General features: G+C 43.6%; 2 protein-coding genes across 3 annotated transcripts; both read left to right on the top strand.

Moving 5' to 3' along the window:
- The first annotated feature begins 1,807 nt into the window (after positions 1-1,807).
- On the top strand, positions 1,808-9,790 carry LOC115788767 (gastrula zinc finger protein XlCGF57.1-like). Of its 2 annotated transcripts, XR_004020621.1 has the most exons (4): positions 1,808-2,141; positions 4,099-4,170; positions 6,405-7,930; positions 8,008-9,790. XR_004020621.1 is itself a non-coding variant. In XM_030741939.1 (3 exons), exons 1-3 carry the CDS (start codon positions 1,856-1,858, stop codon positions 7,865-7,867), a joined length of 1,821 nt encoding a protein of 606 aa, XP_030597799.1. In that variant the 5' UTR covers positions 1,808-1,855; the 3' UTR covers positions 7,868-9,790. The 2 variants fall into 2 exon arrangements, 1 of the variants encoding a protein (XP_030597799.1); XM_030741939.1 differs by having other exon boundaries at positions 6,405-9,790.
- Positions 9,791-12,847: 3,057 nt separating this feature from the next.
- LOC115788762 (zinc finger protein 345-like) lies at positions 12,848-19,562 on the top strand. Its single transcript, XM_030741933.1, has 2 exons — positions 12,848-13,151; positions 16,863-19,562. The coding sequence occupies exons 1-2, from the start codon at positions 12,848-12,850 to the stop codon at positions 18,998-19,000; spliced, it is 2,442 nt and encodes an 813-aa protein (XP_030597793.1). The 3' UTR covers positions 19,001-19,562.

Below are 19,562 nucleotides of genomic sequence, written 5' to 3'. Positions count from 1 at the left end.
AACCAAACTACGTGGACATAAGTATACCCACCCCTGCCCACCGCCTCTCACCATGGGCAACACCAGGGTGGTATAGAGTCCAGTCATTCTCCTGGAGACTTAGAACCCAAGGTGTACATTGAGGTGAGTTTGACAATATCTAGCCAGTATCTCATAACCTCATGCATTAACTCAGGTTCCTTCCCCACCTTCCCCTTCTCACAGAGACGAAGCTGGAATTTGACCACATGGGAGGAAACAGCTGATTTATCAAAGGCCAAAACAGTTACTGCAGGATGCAGTGAAAGAAAAGAAGAGTAAAGAAAACTAGAAAAAGCATTTCCTGCAGAAAATGTAACATGAATGCTGAACGCTGAAAGATTGGAACTGAAATAGCTGAAAGTTGATTTGCAGAAATACCTTAACAAGTTGAAAAAGTCAAAAAAAAAAAAAACACAAAACAGTTGAAATTGTCCTAATACCTAAATTGAACTTGATTTGCTCAAACTGCTGTTTAAAAAATAGAGATACAGCAAAACTTGGAGCTCAAAAGCATCAACCTGAAGAATATCTGAAAACCATAAAAGATATCAGCAGACCTTGAACCTGAATAGTTCAAGGTCTTGGAACCTATTTAAATTGATTTTTTTCTCTAGCTCAAAGTATACTGAAGTAGTTAACTGTTAAAGTAGGGTGGGTGAAGTGATGAAGTGAAGCTAAAATGCATCAAAATGAAAAAGTGAAATAAATGCAGGAGTGAAACAGCAGAAACAAGCTGAGTCTGAAGCCCCAATTTAACTATTACCCCTCTACCCCAAACACACACACACACACACACACACACACTCACACACACACGCTGGAGTGGCACTGGGTATGTGTCTCTGCACATTTATAGCAAAATTTTAAAAACAGACATTTGAGGTAAATTTTCACCAAGGCTGGGAGTTGAACTCAAGACTTTGACTTCCCCAACCCAACACTTAACAAATAGCTTAACTGCATTTACATTAACCAAAAATAACAAGAAATGTTATTACTGACAATCTTTATTAACAATCTGACTTCGTCCAATAAGTGCTCCATAAAGCAGCACAGCAAGAAACTGTGAGCTGGACCTATGTCAGGTGAACTTCTGCATGGCTCTCACCCACGCTGAGAGTTTTATAGTAACTAAAGATTATTTTGCATTTAAACAGCAGCAGCTCAGAAACTCTTTTCGGAAATGTGCTGATGTTGGGGCTTTTTCCTTCTGTCTCACATTAAGATGTGGAAAAGACGCACCGGTGAACACAAAGAGCCTCTGTTATCAGAGACCCTCCTGAGTAATGTTAGACTTTTTTCTTCTTCTGTGGTGTAGGGGGCGACAAACAGCAGCTCAGTGAGAAACTCCTCTGAAGCTGGAAGCATGAGAACAGATTCACTCCTCAAAGCCAATGAGGCAGCTGCTGGATCTGAGCTGGATCAGAAGAGGAAAGCAGGACGTCAGCTGGTGTCTCCCACCCTAAGGGGTTATAAATAAGTAAATGATGACCTGTGTCACAGCTCAGATTCATTTAAACACAAAGAAACAAACTTCAGAACTTCTTTATCACTTCCGGCTTCAACTGTTGATTGATACACAGTTTGCTTGTGAAATACCAGCATTTGTGTCTGAAAACATCCCTCAGAACAAGGAAAAAAAATCACAAAGACGGGTCCAGATTTTGGCGCATGCTCACAGCTCTCCAGCGCGGCGCTGCTCCTTCCGCTCCAGCAGGGGCGCTCTTCGCACTCTCCGCTTCGCTCCGCTCTCCTCGACGCGGAACTCGGAGCGTGTTTACCTCCCCGCTGCCTCTCTTTGTCCCGGAGCATCCCGCTGCGGAAAAGCCGCAGAATGTGCACCGTGAAGCTGCTGCGGGTGTCGGTCCACGAGCGGATCAGCGCCGCCGCTGAAGACTTCCTGCTGCAGCTGGAAAAAGGAGAAGAAGCGGCCGAGCTACCGGCGCTGAGAGCGCTGCTGACCGAGCGGCTGACGGCGGCTGCAGAGGAGATCGTCGCTCTGTTGGAGAAAACCGTGGCGGAGTACGAAGACAGAGTGGAGCGCTCAGAGCGGGAGATCTGCCGGCAGAGGAGGCTGCTCGATGCCGTGCTGAAGCCCGAAGTCCGGCTACACGCAGCAGGTCAGTGCAGGGTAACAGAGCAGCTTCACAACAACAGCCAGACAGAATATAAACATAAGCTTCGATTAATCAGCTGGTTGTTATCGCTGATCAGTCAGTTAGTGGCTCCGCAGAAACACAGCAGATCTCTGATTTATCAGGCAGAATTATTAAATGAATTCACATATTTCTAGCTTTAAAATCAGAAGCTTTGCTGCTTGTCAGTCACGTTGGTCACCACACTCTTGTGTCCCACTGCAGAAATATTTATTAAATAACATTTCAGTCTATTAGACCTTCATGAAAATATTCTTTTTATTGTCATTAGAGTTTTGATTTACTTTGCCAGCATGTGTACCGCTAAGCACACAAACGCTATAAACACACAAACATAAGAAGAGACATAAATCTGGGCAGAGCAGCAACAGAGTCCACTTTTAAAAAACAAACAGCTGAAGCACAAAAAAGAAAAAACCTCAAACAACATGAAGCACCTCTGCATCAGCATATTTAGAAACAGAAAAACCAAAATGGCACTCATCGCTCATGAAGCTGTCTCACCATGGTAACTGATGCTGTTTAAAATCATCTGATTCTCTTGGTGTGATTCAGATTTTCTGCTGAAGGAAATAGTTTCACACATGAGCCTGTTGGTCTGTATCTGACAGCATTAGTTAAAGATGTAGATTGACCGGTAAATCCGCAGCTTTGCTTTCACGCTCAGCTCTCTCTTCACAATAATGGACCGGTGCAGCATCCACATCATTGCAACCGCAGCCCTAATCTGTCTGTCAGTCTCCCGCGCCTCTCTCCCTTCACTCGTGAACAAGACCCTGAAATGCTTAAACTCCTTCAGCTCATCCCTGAACCAGAGTGGGCACTCCACCTTTTTCCAGCTGAGGACCATGGCCTCAGATTTAGAGGTGCTAATTCTCATACCTGCTGCTTCACACTGGGCTGCGAATCTCTTAAGTGCAAGCTGGAGGCCACCAACTAATGAAGCCAATAAGACCGCACCATCTGCAAAATGCAGAGATGAAATTCTGTGGTCACCAAGGTGGAAGCCCTCTGCCACTTGGCTACGCCTAGAAATTCTGTCCATAAAAATGATGAACAGAATTATATTTTTTAAAGTTTTCAGAAAAACTCATTTCCAAATATTTGTCGACAGGCAAAAACCAAAAACGTAAAGAGCGTATCCGTGTTCTCTTAGATTCTTCTCTCTCAGAGAAGATGAGTAACGATCACACAGCTGATGAAGCCTCGAGGGCCTGTCTGTTATCATCCCTGCATCATCTCCAGTTCCTCTGGTTCAGCTTTTTTGCTAAATTTGCTGTGCCTCAGTCATGTATGCTTGAAATCTTCTGAAACTTGGCACAAATACTCTGTGGGCAAGTCTCTACAAAGTAGTGGTGATGAATTTTCAATTTTGACTTTTTTGATATATTTTTTTAATGAATTTTCAAAATTATCAAGAACTATTAGATTGATATTTCACTTCAATAGCTGCTCTTCCTATATTCCTGGGCCAACTCCTCTGAATGATGGTAGAAGTACTCATTAAGCAAAGGTCTACAGAATGTTCTAGATAGATTTAAAAAATTTTTTACTTTTTACAATTTTTTGAATTTTCAAAATTTTCAGGGAAACTATTCATTGATGTTCAACATCAATCACTACTGCTCCCTTATTTTGTTTGCCTAGTGAATATTCATACCAACTTTCAGACAAATTGGCAAAGGTCTACAGAATGTTCCAGACAGATAGTCTATTTTTTTACTTTTTTTTTTTTTGCAAATTTTGGGAATTTAAAAAAATTTACAAAGAAGTATCAGCTGGTGACCTACTGCCAAATTAGTTCCAGTTCCAATATATCACATATTGTAAAGTAAAACATTTGACAGCGAGGCTCTATAGGCCAACAGGTCTCTTGTTTCTCCACTGGTTTAACTCCGATCTTCATCTCATTTACACACAGGAAGTGCTTCGATCATCCCGATCACCAATCAGAGGACAGCTGAGACTAAAGCAACTGATGAGCAGTGTGCAGGTATGTGCCACAGAGTATTTCAGGATCATCACTATGACAACATTAATCTTAAATAACACTCATTAAACTGTTCACTGCTCTGCAGGTATTAAAGATGTTTCAGAGATTTTTCTCTTACAGTTTGAGGCTCCAAGCAGCTCAGAGGTCAGAGCAGGTTGAGTCAGAAATTAATGATGCTTTACCATCAGGGTCACGCAAAATAGTCAGACATTTCACAGACTTCCCTACAAAGAACACAGCCTGATCGTGTGTTCATTTTTCAAAATAAAGGACTCAAAGAAACTTTATCATTGCTACAGTTGATTGCACATGCTCAGGTGAAGCTTGTGATTCTGGGAGATTGAGCTGAAGGTGGCACTAGGTCCCTTTGTTAATGTTAATCAGCACCAGTGCACATGTTACCTGCCCTTACTTGCCGTGAACAGCTGATTAACGCTGATCATATCACCACTGAAATGTCTAATCAAATGCACTTTGAATTACCATAATTACGCGACCATTTGTCCTATCGGAAAAATTCAGACGGTTTCTGAAAGCTGAGAAATTGCCCTTCACAACCAATATAGCAAGGGCGTAACTTTGGGTCCAACATTGGGGGGGGTTAAGTTCGCTGCCTATTTATTTATTTATTAACTCATTTACTTTTCTAAAAGGATTCAGGAGATTTTGGGTTAACCATATTAGAAATACATTGTAATGCTTTTACTATGTATATATATATTTTTTTTAAATAGCTTCTTTTCTTATCTACATGAATGACCTTTTTAAATTTTACACTTGTATCAAAATGTTCAAAGCACTCTTGAGGCTTCATGGTTGCAATTTATAACATTTCAAAAAAGGGAACTGATACAGGTTTGATTCTCTTAAACCTTATTCAAATAATAAGATCCTAAAAGTCTTTTATTTATATTAATTATGCTGAATTTCTGCAATCATTTGATTAAAATAGATTCTCTAAATATGTCCCTTCTTTCAGTCTGTTCTCCACTGAGCATGTGAGAGTTTAATGCAATATTTCCTATTAAACACGTTCTGTGGAGAAAAAAGGTTATAACTTGATGTGTTTAAAATATAAAGCGTCTCATCCTGGACCTTTCTGGGACGCTCATCTTCAGTCCTGTTATCAGTAATAATATTAGTTATTAATAACTAAATACATAAAATGTTATGTGTGTATTCCCTTGAGTAAAACTATATACTTGTTTAATGAGTTTCATAAAGCTTATTTATAGTTCTAAACATATTTATGGTGGGTTGAAACTGACCAATTATGCAAATTAGGCGATGACATCACATAGCAACTTCTATTTTCTTTTTTTTTCTTTTTTTTTTAAAAGCCTGTCATGTCTGGCAGTGTTTGCAGGCAGCATTGTGATCTGAATGCACTGTTGTGCCAAACATATTTATTCTTCCAAGATAAGCTCTATAGAGTCTCTATAAGCTTTTCTTGTTAATGTTTGTTTTTATTTTATTTATTTATTTGTGTACATATACATTTAATTCCAGTTGACAGGCTGAGGAAAAAAAAAAGTTCAACTCTATTTTAATTTAATTATCTTTGAGCCTGAACACCTCTGGCTCATCATACAGCTACGGATGGCAATAAAAATAAACGTGCAGCCTACCTGGAACAACAGCAAGAAATGAGCTTCTAATTTACTAGTACTTTAACCACCTAGTTACCAGCTTTAATTTAGTACAATTTTATTCATATAGTTTCAAATTATAACAAATAGTCACCTCAAGGTGCTCAGATTTGTCCCCTGAATCCCAAAAAAAGTTTTTATATTAGATTCCAGTCCAGCCTGTAATGAGCTGCTACTCGTTTTAACCATTTAAACAGTTACAGTCCTGGGAGGGTGTAAGATTCATTCCATTTTGTCACATTTCCATTATGGAGCATCTTTACAGGCAGTTTATTTCTGAATACACCTCTGTGCACAACAGGTTCGATTTATCTCAGCCCAGCATGCAGGAGGTGGAGTCACTACACCGAGAGTGCGCTGTATGTTGATTGTAATGTGTGCATTTGTGCCTGTTCTGAATCCTTTGCTTATTAGAGCTAAAATCTAAAAGGAGCCAACAAACACAAACTAAGCATTTCAAATAAAAACGTAACCACAGAGCTGTAACTACTCAGGTGTCACATGTTCTCAGGTGTTCTGAGACACACCTGAGTACACCTGTTCGATTGGCTCCCTTTGCTGATCAGGTGATGTTTTTCTTCTCAGATCTTCTGCAGTCAGTGACACTGTACGACCCAAATGACCCCGCAGATCAGAATCCGTCCAGCCCCGAACAACATGACAGCAGTGACGCTTCCTGTCCATCATCACCTCCTTCCCCCTCACCGTCATACCACCCACCCCTCTCTGCAAGCAGTGACGGAGACCCAGACAGTGACTGGATTGAACATAGTCGGACACTCAGGCCTCTGAGAAGGAAGAAGCGTGGCCGACCACCCCTCAGTGTCAGGAGCAACCGGAGGCGCTCAAGTCTGGCTCAGAGCTTCAGCTGCCATGTGTGCGGGCGCAGTCTTCAGGGGAAAGGCTTCCTGCTCAAACACGTCCTGCATACCTGTGCCAGCAACCCAGACTGCCACTGCGGTTATTGCGGTGAGCACCTGGACTCTGCCGATGGCCTGAAGGCTCACCTCCAGATGCATCAGAACAACAGCAAAACATGCTCCTTCTGTGGGAAAACCTTCCACTCCATCCTGGCGCAGGAAATGCATGTGCGGTTGCACACGGGAGAGAAACCATACAGCTGCAATTTCTGTGGCAAGAAATTCAGTCAGAAGGGCAACCTGACATCACACTTGCGTGTTCATGCTGCAGAGAAACTTTTCAAATGTAAAGAGTGCACCCGTGCCTTCTGTCACATGAGTTCATTGGAGCGCCACATGGAGGAGCACAGAAGTGTGGCGGTGCACACCTGCAGCGTATGTGGTGAGGAGTTCAGTAAGTTGAACAGCCTGCGCCGACACATGGTGACTCATCAGAAGGACACTGGCCTCAAAACAAAACGGAACCGCAGCTCGGTACCATCCTTTCGCTGCAAAGTGTGTGGGGACACCTTCGACAGGAAGACCCTCTTAGTGAAACATGTGGAGACTCACCTGCAGGACCCGAATTCCTGCTGCGGCCTCTGCGGACACCATTACGAGTCCGCCGATAGCCTCGCCACTCACTTGCGCTCCCACCGCGAGGCTGGAGGCACCTGCAGCATCTGCGGGAAGTGCTTCCCAGGCCAGTCAGCATTGCAGATGCACCTGAGGATTCACACGGGGGAGAAACCCTACAGTTGCAGCTTTTGCGGGAAGGCCTTCAACCAGAGCGGCAACCTGAAGACACACCTGAAGATCCACACAGGTGAACGCGCATTCTCCTGCAGTCTGTGTGGGAAGGGCTTTACCCAAAAACAGACCCTGGACACACATGTCCGCTTTCACAACAAGGAGCGCCGTTTCTTGTGTCAGGTGTGTGGAAAGGGCTTCATGCAAGATGTGGACCTGAAGAGACACATGCTAATCCACACTGGGGAGAAACCATACACCTGCAGGGTCTGTGGGAAGAGCTTCCAGGCCAAACGCTCACTCAATGGGCACCTCAAAGTCCACTTAGCTGGGCAGGAGGACACGAGACTGGAGCCACAGAGGACGGACAGCTTCTACTCAGGATTTATCCAACTGTAGAACCACATGACCTCTTCATGATTGCTCCAAGGGAAATGTGTTCACAACACAGAGAGCTGAAAGGTGACAGGAAATGTCTGAGAGAGAATCAAATCTTTTAAAAGTTGGTTATGTCTCTGATAGTCTACTTCTTCTTTCAGCTGCTACCTTTAGGTGTTGTCACAGCAGATCATCTGCCTCCACCTCACCCTAGCACCCAGCATCCTCCTGTCACACCAACCCTCTGCATTGTCGTCTTTCACTACATCCATGAACCTTTTCTGAGGTCTTCCTCGTTTCCTCCAGCCTGGCAGCTCCATTTTCAACATCCTTTGTCCAGTATATTCACCATCCCTTCTCTGCTTATGTCCAAACCATCTCATACTTGTATCTCTAACTTTGTCTCCAAACTGCTCAACCTGAGCTGTCCCTCTGATGTACTCATTTATAATCCATCCATGTCCCTTCCAATGTAGATCTTCAGCTTTGCCTCCTGTCTTTGGGTCAGTTTGCCACCATCTGCAAACGATACATACAACCAGGTCTCACTACCATCTTGCAAACTTTCCCTTTCACTCTTGCTGCTTACCTTCTGTCACGTCACCCCGACACTCGTCTTCACCCACTACACCCTACCTGCATTCTCTTCTTCACCTCTCTGGTTCACTGTCCATTGCTTTGGATGGTTGACCCCAAGTATTTAAACGGGTCTACGTTCACTACCTCTGCTCCTTGCAGCTTCACTGTTAATGCCTGTCTCCCTCTCATTCACACACATGTATTCTATCTTGCTTCTACTGACTTTCATTCCTCCGCTCTCCAGAGCATACCTCCACCTCTCCTGGCTCTCTACCACATTTAGCACCCCATCATATTCTTTCTCTAGATTCACAAAGGCACAGTGAAGCTCCTTCTGACCTTCTCTATACTTCTCCATCAACACTCAAAGCAAACATCATACTGCTGCTCACTGATCATCACCCCTCTTCTCAGCCTAGCTTCAGTAACTCTTTTCCATATCTTCATGGTATGGCTTATCAGCTTTATCCCTCCGTAGTTACTACAGCTCTGCACATCACCTTTGTTCTTGAAAATCAGTCCCAGTACACTTCCTCAGGCATCCTCTCACTCTCCAAGATTGTGTTAAACAATCTGTTCAAACTTCTAGGCATCGTCATACCTCCACAGGTATGTCATCTTAACCAACTGCCTTTCTATTCTTCATCCTCTTCATAGCACTCATTTCCTCCTTACTAATCATCTGCACTTCCTGATTGACTAACTTCCCTCCATCTGTCCTCCTTCTTCTCTCATTTTCATCATTAACTCCGCAGACTACTTCTTCCATCTTTTCAGCACACTCTTCACTTGTTAGCACATTTCCATCTTCATTCTTAGTCACTCTAATCAGCTCCACATTCTTTCCAACTTGATCTCTGACTTGCCAATCGATACAAGTCCTTTTCTCCAGTCTCACATGCATCTGACTATAAGCCTTTTCCTTTGCTCTCTCTTTTGCTGTATTCCTAACCTCCCAGTATTCCTTCCTGTCTACTTTCTTCATCTTGCTAACCTCTTCCTTTGAATATTTTCCCGTACTTCCTCATTTCACCACCAAGTCTCCACGTCCTCTTTCCTCTGTTCAGAGGATACACCAAACACCTTCTTGGGAGTTTCCTTCATCCCTTCAGCTGTTCTTTCCCAGTCATCTCCTTACCACCCAGAGTCTGTCTCACCTCCTCCCAGAACTCTGAGCAACATTCTTCCTTCTTCAACTTCAACCATTTAGTATTTGCCTCTGCCCTCACTCACTTCCTCTTCTTGATGTTCAGTCATCCTAAAGACTACTGCATAGTCCTACAGACTACCATCTGATGCTGCGTAGCTGTACTCTTCCCATGTTGTGTTTTCTGACTGTAGACGCCTTTTTTGTCACGAGATTTGTAACAGTTTACGATTTTAATAAAGCATCAAATATTTTCAGTTTAAATCTTAATTTCTGTATTACTCTTATTTATTAATTTAAATTATAGAGCCTTTCTTGTCATGAATTCAATTCAATTCAGTTTTATTTGTATAGCACCAAATCACAACAGACAGTCACCTTAAGGTGCTTTAGATTGCAAGGCAATGACACTACAATAATACAGTGAAAACCCAACAATCAGAATGATCAGGCTCTCCTCTTTCCTCAGCAGTATGTTTTCACCCTACAGTTCAAACCTACAGGTTAGCCGAGATGACTGAAAGCAAGATCAAAAAGATCTGCAGTCTCATTCAGGGTCTCTCACTTCTGCCACACTTGGCTGTTGACTCCTGTTCGGCCCCTTCTGCAGCCTTAGAGTTCCCACAGTGGAGCCAGTCTGGCCGCTGTCCTTTACAGTCAGAAACAACTTGAGTCTGAGTGTTGTCTGCTACCTTCACCTCTTTTATTTATTTCCTTTTGAATTATAAAGTTTAAGGAACTCTCTTGGTATGAAGACCTGTTTTATTAAAGTTCAATCGCTGCATGTTTTTTTAGATCAAAAGTAATTGTGTTAAATAAAAAAAACAAATCCAGTTTATGAATAATGGCTGACACAGTGGTGCAGTGCTTAGCACTGTTGCATCACAGCAAAAAGGGCCTGAGTTCAAATCCATCAGCCAGCTGGGTTCTCCCTGCACCTGCATGGGTTTTCTGCAGGTACTCCAGCTTCCCCCACAATCCAAAGGCATGTGTGAGGTTAACTGGTGATTCTGAGGTTGTAGGTGTGAATGAGTGTGAGTGGTTGTCTCTCTATCAGTGACCTGTCTGGGGTGTACCCCGCCCCTAGTCCTCAACAATTGAGATAGGCTCCACCTCCTGTGACCCTGAAATTGAAGAAAATAGATGGCTGGAGATTACAAATAGCAACCAAAATAATCATGATTATGATTTTTGATATCATTTATCCATTTTCTTACACATAATAATAACCTAATGTAACTTTGAAGGGAAAATTCATATTTTAAATGCTTTATAAAACCTTATTTCCAAAAGAACTTAAAAAGATATGAAGATATGCAAAACATTGAAAGCTGAAACATTTATGAGAATCACGTTTTATTTTTAAAGATCTGCTCATTCCAAATTACAGGAAAGAGTAGGAAATATATATATATATATATATATATATATATATATATATATATATATATATATATATATATATATATATATATATATATATATATATATATATATACAGTATATTTTGTGTTTTTTACTTGGATGCACTTGTTTCGGTTACACCTGGAGTCCAGCAGAGTGCCGACATTAGCAATGACTTGTCTCTCTGTGACATCAGTAAAATCTTTCCAGCATGTTCATCCGGCCCAGCAGCTCAGGAGAGTCCGAGAGGAACCCAGCGCCGTCAACACCGTGCTCTGATTGTGTGCTGTGAACACATTTCAGTCTGAACTGAGCGCTCCACACAATGCCAAGTCATTACAGACGGCTGGCTTCAGCCGTTTCATCTCAGCTACTGATGAGAGACAGTGGGTCCGGAAAGTTATTTGTGAGTGATGCTGGAAGCCTGTTACTCAGACAAGTTAGTGCAACAAGCAGGAAAACATGTTTGAATAAATGCTGCATAGTGAGCTCTGTGTTCAGTAAAACAGCTACAGTACAAATGTTTCACACTCTGTTGCTTCAGGTTGAATTTAGATGATTTTTACATGTTTCTCTGAGTTTCCTGACCATTGATAATATCTGAGCCTCTTGGTTATCACTTGCCTTGTGCCAAGGAACTCATCATGCTCATTTGTGCTTCCCTGGATCAGAGAAACATGTAAAAAATCATCTCAATTAAAACAGAAGCAGCAAAGGGTCTGAAACACTAAATTTGTACCACTGCCAAAACTTTTGTTCACTGGTGTAAAGTTCTCCCAAAGAAGGGTTGGCCTTGATCAGGAGACAGTTTACGAGCTGCTCAGTTTCGACACACTTGAGCTCATGCAGATCCTCTCTCTAAAAGTTGAAAATAAGTGCCGCCAGCATCAGGTCAGTCTGAAACACGGAGTGTCTGGAGGTGGTTTCAGCTAATGCATGTTATTTAAAAGGAATTCCATTCACACTTTGTCCCTGTGCAGTTGGTATGTTAGTGAAGTTCCACTGGTGTGCCCACAGAGATAGCTTCAGAGGATCTAAAAATTAAATTATGATATGACAGTAACATCCTAATAACTGTTCTTTTTGTGCAGCTCTTGTACAGTTATGGTTACTAACACACCCCTCCAGACGTTTATATTTAAGTTTGTTTCACTTGCAATTAACAGTTAATTAATAAAAATCTTTTCCTTTTTAAATCAAAATAATAAGATTCATTTAGTCCGATGTAAAAATCTGATTCCAGGGTTACCTGTAAAATCAGCAGTCTGCTGGTCTTAAGGCTGAGATTGAAAATGACAAAAGTAATAATAAATAAAAATTTACTGAAAATTAAGTCATGAAAATCAGATATTGCTTTTGAATTGTGGTTCAACAGAATTATTTTAAAAACTAATGAAACTGGATTGGACAAAACTGACGCGATCTTTTGTGGCAATCACTGCAATCAAGTGATTTCTTCTGCACCTGTCAACGGGTATTTTGGCCCACTCCTCATGAGCAACCTGCTCCAGCTGTCTCTGGGTTGAAAGGTGCCTTCTTCAGACTGGATGTTTCAGCTCCTTCCACAGATGTTCAATAGGATTTAGCTCAGGGATCATAGAGGCCGTTTCACAATGGTCCATTATTTTTGTTCTGAGCCCTTTCTGGGTGATTTTAGCTGTGAGTGTGTGTTTTGGCTCATTAGCCTGTAGGAGGGCCCGAGACCTGCGACTGAGATATGTAAAGCTTTCTGACACCGGGCAGCAGTGTCAGAAAGCGGTGTTTCCTCCGCTCCAGCAGGTGGCGGACTCCGCCTCGTTGACCCGCTCCGTTGCGGATCACCCCGAGTTGTTTTCCTTCCTACTGACCGATGCTCAGAGCTCTGCACCGGGATGTCTGTGACAGCACCTCCGCCGCGCTGCTGCGGGCTCCGGACCCTGGCGGACTCGGTGTCGGAGCTGCTGGCCCGGGTCGCGGAGGAGGTGCTGGGCGCGCTGGAGAAGTGGAACGGCGGGTCCAGGTCCTCCGGAGCCCCGGGGAGCCTGCTCCAGGTGCTGCGGCCGCTGCTCACTGAACGGCTCGCGGCAGCGGCGCAGCGGATCGTCGGGCTGCTGGAGCGGGAGGTGGAGGAGTCCCGGCGGCGGCTTCGGCGGCTGGAGGCGCTGCTGTGCCCGGTGGTCCTCCTGAACCGTACAGGTGAGCTCCTCGGAACTGCAGGACCGCTGGAGGCTGCAGGGAACCAGAAACTGTTAGGTTAGAAATCAGATGTATTGATCCCAATTAAGAGGTGACGTCACAGAAGCTAAGAGCTGCACTCTCCTGTGTGGGTGTGGGTGTGTTAGATGTTTGTAAAAGCTGGAGCAGCTTTGTCTGTTACTACTTCTACAGTTTCAGAGTCCTTCAGACCTGCAGCTTTAAAACTGAGTCTAGCCACTCAGCAACCATGTCTGTAACGCAGTTTAAGTACAATACTAACTATACTACACACTGTAGTACTACTGTAGTCTATTTGGCTTGTCCATGTAAGCAGCTGCAAATTCCAGTCAAACCTGAAGGTGCTGGTTTTGAAGCAGAGGCTTCTCTCAATGTCTCTCAGTCCAAACTGGCTTCACCGAGGACAGTGATGCTGGTGTTCATGGCAGGCTTCTTCTTTCCTCTCACAGTGTTAAACATTACTGCTTTGTCTGCAGCAGCTGGATTACTTTTGGTCTGTATTGTGTGTTTAGTCTTCATATTTTTCCATTAGTATAGTTTAATCTTCCTTTGTAAAATCAGCCACTCTGCTGCCATAATGAGCCATAATTGTGATTGGTCCAATGCTGCCAACAACACCTCAACGACAGGGAAAGCCCGCTTATCCTGATTGCTGATGTCAGATTCGCTTCATAGTGCGGGCCCAGGATTTTTAATGTCTGTGCTTCAGAGGCACGATGACTGTCTCAGGCTCCTCCCACTGAATGCTGCCCTAATCTGCACTGCAAAAAACACTAAGGTGCTCACTGACATCTGTTCAACCATAACTTTGGTAATATTTTAAAAACAACACAGCAGAAAAACAGCAAACACTTCTCTTATTAATTATTGTGATACAATAACTAATATTAATTAATATATTTGTAGAAATATAAAATTAACATGAAGTAGCAACACAAGGAAGTGCTTGTTTCCACCTGCACAAAGGTGAAGCTATGACTGGGCCGCTATCATCTGTTGCTGAACAGATGTGACTCAGATGTGTTTAATGTGTGTGTCCTTCAGAAGCAGTTTGAACACACATGAAACAAGAACCTGAATAATATATATATATATATATATATATATATATATATATATATATATATATATATATATATATATATATATATATATATATATATATATATATATATATATATTACACACACACACAGTGTATTACTGCAGTTGTGAATTTAATATACTATACAATATACAGAAGATTAATTTACTAATATGTATATACAATATAGGCAGTTGTTAAATATAAAGTTCGATAAATATGCATATACAGTTACAGCGGAGAGTAATTAGTCGTAGGTGTGGGGGTGTTCAATCAGTACGGGGGTGGGGGGGTGTCACCTCTGTGCAGTGGTGGACAGTAACGAAGTACAAATACTTCGTTACCGTACTTAAGTAGATTTTTCAGGTATCTGTACTTTACTTGAGTATTTCTTTTTCTGACAACTTTTTACTTTTACTCCCTACATTTTTACACGAGTATCTGTACTTTCTACTTCTTACATTTTCAAAACAAGCTCGTTACTTTAGGTTTAATGCGTCTGAGAAACATTTGAATTTCCGGTCAGTGTGGGAGCCGGCTTTTGATTGCGAGTGGGTTTTTTCTTGGAAGTCGCAACAACAGGGTGGGAGGGAGGGAGGGACCAGACACCCCACACGGTAGAGGGAGAGGCTCCTGCAACGCTTGCTCGGAGACCGGAAAGAGCCAGAGGAAGTTGCGCTTTACATAGAGGCTGCACGCCGGAACGGTGAGGAAAATAAATGAGAGAAAACGTAAAGGACAAAAAAAAGTGTGAGCAGTTTGTCACACAGTGTGTCTGCTAGCTAAAAGAACAGCTGCTGTATTTTAAGGGAGAGCAAAGAATGAGCGATAACTTCACTCAGATGGAGAAAGATGTAAGAAAGAGGTAGAAACGTCCTCCAAGGAGCTACTTTTACTTTCTTACTTTGAGTACATTTCAGAGCCTGTACTTTTTTACTTTTACTTGAGTACAGAATTTGAACCAGTATTTCAACTTTTTACCAGAGTAGTTTTTAACACAAGTACTTGTACTTCTACTTAAGTACTTCTACTTAAGTACAGAATGTCAGAGATTAGGCAGCAGCCTAATCTCTTCAGTCACAATACAGGAATTTTGGTGGAGAAAAATTGGTCTTCTGCCTATATAATGTTTTTTATAGGAGATGTCAGAAAATGAATGCTACAGTACAATATATAACTATAGAAAGTGATGTACACATTTGTGTACACGGTGAGCAAAGGGGCTAAGCAGAGAAACCCAGACCTCCCTCTCCAGGAGGCAACCTAGACAGATGCCCGAAACCACCTCAGCTGGCTCCTTTTGATGTAGCGGAGTAGCGGCTCTACTCTGAGCCCCTCTAGAATGACTGCACTCTTCACCCTATTTGTGTGTCAGCAGCAGCCAAGGGCAGAGGTAATTTAAGAAATTGGACTCATAAATATACATTGATTACTATATAATTACATCTTCCAACAAATGTTCTCATTAACTACTTGCCAATTACTTATTTACTACTTACGCCATTAAAATTACATAGGAGTGGGTACAGGTTTGTGGAAGTCTTCATGTTTCCCCTCCGTATTTGAATACAGCAGCTGGGAAGGACATCTCTCTGCTGACTAATGCCGTTTTATGTGGCTAGAGACTGGCCACATACGTAGTATGTCAAGGGTGGAGAGGTTGTAGGTACTCACATGCAGTAAGGGGGAGATTTAAATTTGTGCCTGCGCCTTCAGACTCAAGATATGAAGCATCATACCTATGTTCTATCATCTGAGAAGAAGCAAAAATGTGAAGGAAACAGACACAGTGACCAGCATCTTAATAAAATGTCATCCTCTCCCTCCTCCCCCCAAGCCTCATCTCATGAACTAAAGTCAGGGCTGTAGCACACGAAAACATGCATAAACATGCGTATTTATCACCAATATTGCCACCATTACTTACTGTAAGCAGATCAGACCTGCGATCCTCTGGTCTCCACGCAGCTGACAGGAGCTGGTTAAATAACAAAAGCTGGTTATAAGCGAACACTGCCAGTTAATGTTAGGCTAGAGTGTCCTAAAATAAATCAAACTTTTCTCTGATAAAGTTTGATTACATTCTCACACAGTACAAGAGTTTATTCACTAAGAATCAGAGTTCAACAAAGTTACATGCCCTTCACACACAGTTTCACTAACGGCGGCAAAAACAGCAGCTCTTACCAACTGAAACGTTCAGCATCGCTGTCATCACAGACAGAATTGAGCTTCCCTGACTCACTGACTCATATCGGACTCCTTTCACAAAGCTTTAGAGCCTCCTCCAGAGGAAATAAAGGTGGATGCTTCTCACAGCTGAAGTAAGCAGTGGCCTGACAGCCTTCCACAGATTGGGAAAAACTCTGGGGTTGATCTGGATCCGGTCTGAACAGTAGTAGAAACATGCTGCAGCCATTATGAGATACAGTCTTAAAAGTAATGTTTTTGATCTCTCTTGGGTGACTAAAACATGGATCATGCACTTGAGTTGAGAGGGGTGAGAAAACAGAACTTGGGTGCCTGCGATCTATTGATATCTAGTAGAAAAATTTTACAGACTGGAACTTAAAAGTTTCATGAACTGATTACCTTTTTTTTCCTTTCAGACACATCAGCTCTCTGTCAGGATGCCGCTGATGAAAGTCTTCACCCACTCTCAGACTCCGCCCACATGCCTTCAGTCCCACCCCACCCTGCCTCTTCAGACATCGTCTCTGCAGCTGAAAGTGATGACCACTGGACAGGCAGCAAAAACTCACTCAGCATTAAAAGGACAGACAGGAGGACTGTCAGAAGAAGGTCCAGTGGATGGAGACAGTGGAAAGCCTCATTAGACTGTCCAACAAATCAGCGCTGTCTCATCTGTGGAAAGATTTTTTGCCACAGAGGGACTCTGGTGAAACATGTGGAAACACACTCAGACACCCCTGAACATCTCTGCGGGGTCTGCGGAGAACACTTTGAGTCATCAGACAGTTTGTCAGACCATCTGAGATCTCACAGAGAAACCCTCAGTGGCAGTGGCAGGGGCAGGACCTGCGAGGTCTGTGGGAAAATGTTCCAAAACATGGAGACACACATGAGGAGCCACACTGGAGTCAAACCATTCAGCTGCAGCATCTGCAGAAAGAGCTTTCCACGACCCGGAGCGCTTAGGCGCCACAAGAAGATCCACAGCAGGAGGATGGGCAACGCCTGCCCCATCTGCGGAGTTACCTTTGCTCAGAGCCAGCTGCTTCACGAGCACCTCAAGATCCACGAGCATGGCGAGGGGGACTATAGCAAGAAGGAAGGCGGGAGTGAGGACACTCAGTCGGACTCACTAAAACCAAGAGAAGAAGGACCAACTTCAGGCCTGAAGTCAGCAGCGCACTGCTGCAGAGTCTGTGGTGATTCGTTTCACAGCCGAGGCTTCCTGAGGAAACATGCTGAAATGCACTGCAGGGAGTCACAGAGCATGTGCGGCGTCTGCGGACAGCAGCTCGACTCACCTGATGTTCTCCGAACGCACCTGCAGTCACACAGAGAGACTGGCGGGATCTGCAGTGTCTGCGGGAAGACTTTCCAGAACATGGAGACCCACATGAGGAGCCACACGGGCCTCAAACCGTACCGCTGCTTTGTCTGTGGCAAACACTTTCCACGGCCTGGTGCACTGAGGCGCCACAAGAAGATTCACAGTGGTGAGCGCCCGCATGTCTGCAACCACTGTGGCAAGACCTTCGTTGAGAGCACCGCTTTGAAGACCCACAGAAGAAGTCACTCTTTAGAGGTCTGTGATGGTGAGGTTGGCAAGTCACCTGCAGACTCTCAGATCCTGACATCTGATGCAGAGAAAGCCAGGATGCCCGCTCAGATGCCTCCGTGCTGTAAAGTCTGTGGCGAGTCTTTTCAGAGTAAAGGAAGTTTGAGAAAACATGCCAAGAGTCACTCAGCAGAGTCTATCTGCGGTGTCTGTGGTGAAAGTCTGCATCCATCAGAGACGCTGACAGAGCACCTGCAAAGTCACAGAGACGCCGGCAAAATCTGTCACATCTGCGGTAAAACCTACCAAAACATTGAGACCCACATGAGGAGTCACACTGGTGTCAAACCATACCACTGCACCATCTGCAGGAAGTCCTTTCCGCGGCCCGGTGCTCTGCGGCGCCACAAGAGGATCCACAGTGGGGAGCGACCGTACATCTGTGAGTTTTGCGGGAAGACGTTCATTGATAACGGAGCTCTCACCACGCACATCAGGAACCACACAGGAAACAAACCATCCAACCGCGTCTCCTGTGAGACATGCGGGAAGAGCCTCGCCTCCATCCATGTCCTTGAGGTCCACAAGAGGATCCACACGGGTGAGAAACCCTTCCAGTGTCGCATTTGCAGGAAAGCCTTCAGGCAGGTGGGAGGGCTGAACGCCCACATGCTGACGCACACTGGTGAGAAGCCGTTCAGCTGCAGCCTCTGCGGTAAGAGCTTCAGCACCAAAGGGTACCTGGAGACGCACCTCCGCTTCCACAGGAAGGAGCGCGCGTTCAGCTGCCACCTATGCTGGAAAGCCTTCGTCACCAAGAACGACCTGAAGAAGCACCTGCTGACACACAGCGGTGAGAAGCCTTACAGTTGCCGGCTCTGTGACAAGAGCTACCAGGAAAAACGCTCCAGAGATCTGCACATGAAGATCCACATGGACACCAGCGAGGACCCAATCAGAGAGCAGGACTCTTTGCAGCCACACCTGCTGCAGCTGTAGAGACTGGCCCAGGGTTTACACTGGGTTTACTTACTGTCAGAGACAGAAACTATTTCCACAAGACAAGAAATTAGGATTAGAAAAAGAAAACTTCCTGAATAAAAAACTTTATTTTCTGACATTTTTACAGAAGATTGTTCTGCATTATTTTAAAATAAAACACAACTAAAAACCTATTAGTTCCTGCAGGTCCTTGACATGAGTTCTTGAACCCCTGGATTATTCATTGAGTTCCACTGAGGTTTTCCAAATGTTCTTGACAATGATAAAATAATCCTGGGGTATTTGAGTAAAACAGCATTCGTCAAGACTTTTTTTTTAACAAACCACCTCTGAGGTGTTTTAAGGAGTCCCCGAAATATGTTTGAGGTCCTTAAATGTCACTGGATTCACTCCTGGAACCACATTACATTTCTGATCTCCTCCTCAGAAGGAAATCCAATCACATGACAATCCTGGGGTCATGTGATTGACTGAACTTCTTCAGCATTTTATTTTGAAATTTTCCTTAACTGTTTAAACATTCAGAAACAAATAATTGTATTTGATAAACTGCCCTTAT

This window comes from Archocentrus centrarchus, chromosome 11 (genome assembly GCF_007364275.1).
Source record: "Archocentrus centrarchus isolate MPI-CPG fArcCen1 chromosome 11, fArcCen1, whole genome shotgun sequence".
In the NCBI taxonomy this organism is placed as follows: Eukaryota; Metazoa; Chordata; class Actinopteri; order Cichliformes; family Cichlidae; genus Archocentrus; species Archocentrus centrarchus.
The sequence above is the reverse complement of the archived record's forward strand: the minus strand, read 5'-3'. Positions and strand labels throughout refer to the sequence as shown.

Coding starts and splice junctions, on each gene's coding strand:
- LOC115788767 (XM_030741939.1), top strand. CDS start 1,856: ATGTGCACCGTGAAGCTGCTGCGGGTGTCGGTCCACGAGCGGATCAGC. Junction 2,142..4,098: donor AGTCCGGCTACACGCAGCAG/GTCAGTGCAGGG, acceptor ATTTACACACAG/GAAGTGCTTCGATCATCCCG. Junction 4,171..6,404: donor AACTGATGAGCAGTGTGCAG/GTATGTGCCACA, acceptor TTTTCTTCTCAG/ATCTTCTGCAGTCAGTGACA.
- LOC115788762 (XM_030741933.1), top strand. CDS start 12,848: ATGTCTGTGACAGCACCTCCGCCGCGCTGCTGCGGGCTCCGGACCCTG. Junction 13,152..16,862: donor GGTCCTCCTGAACCGTACAG/GTGAGCTCCTCG, acceptor TTTTCCTTTCAG/ACACATCAGCTCTCTGTCAG.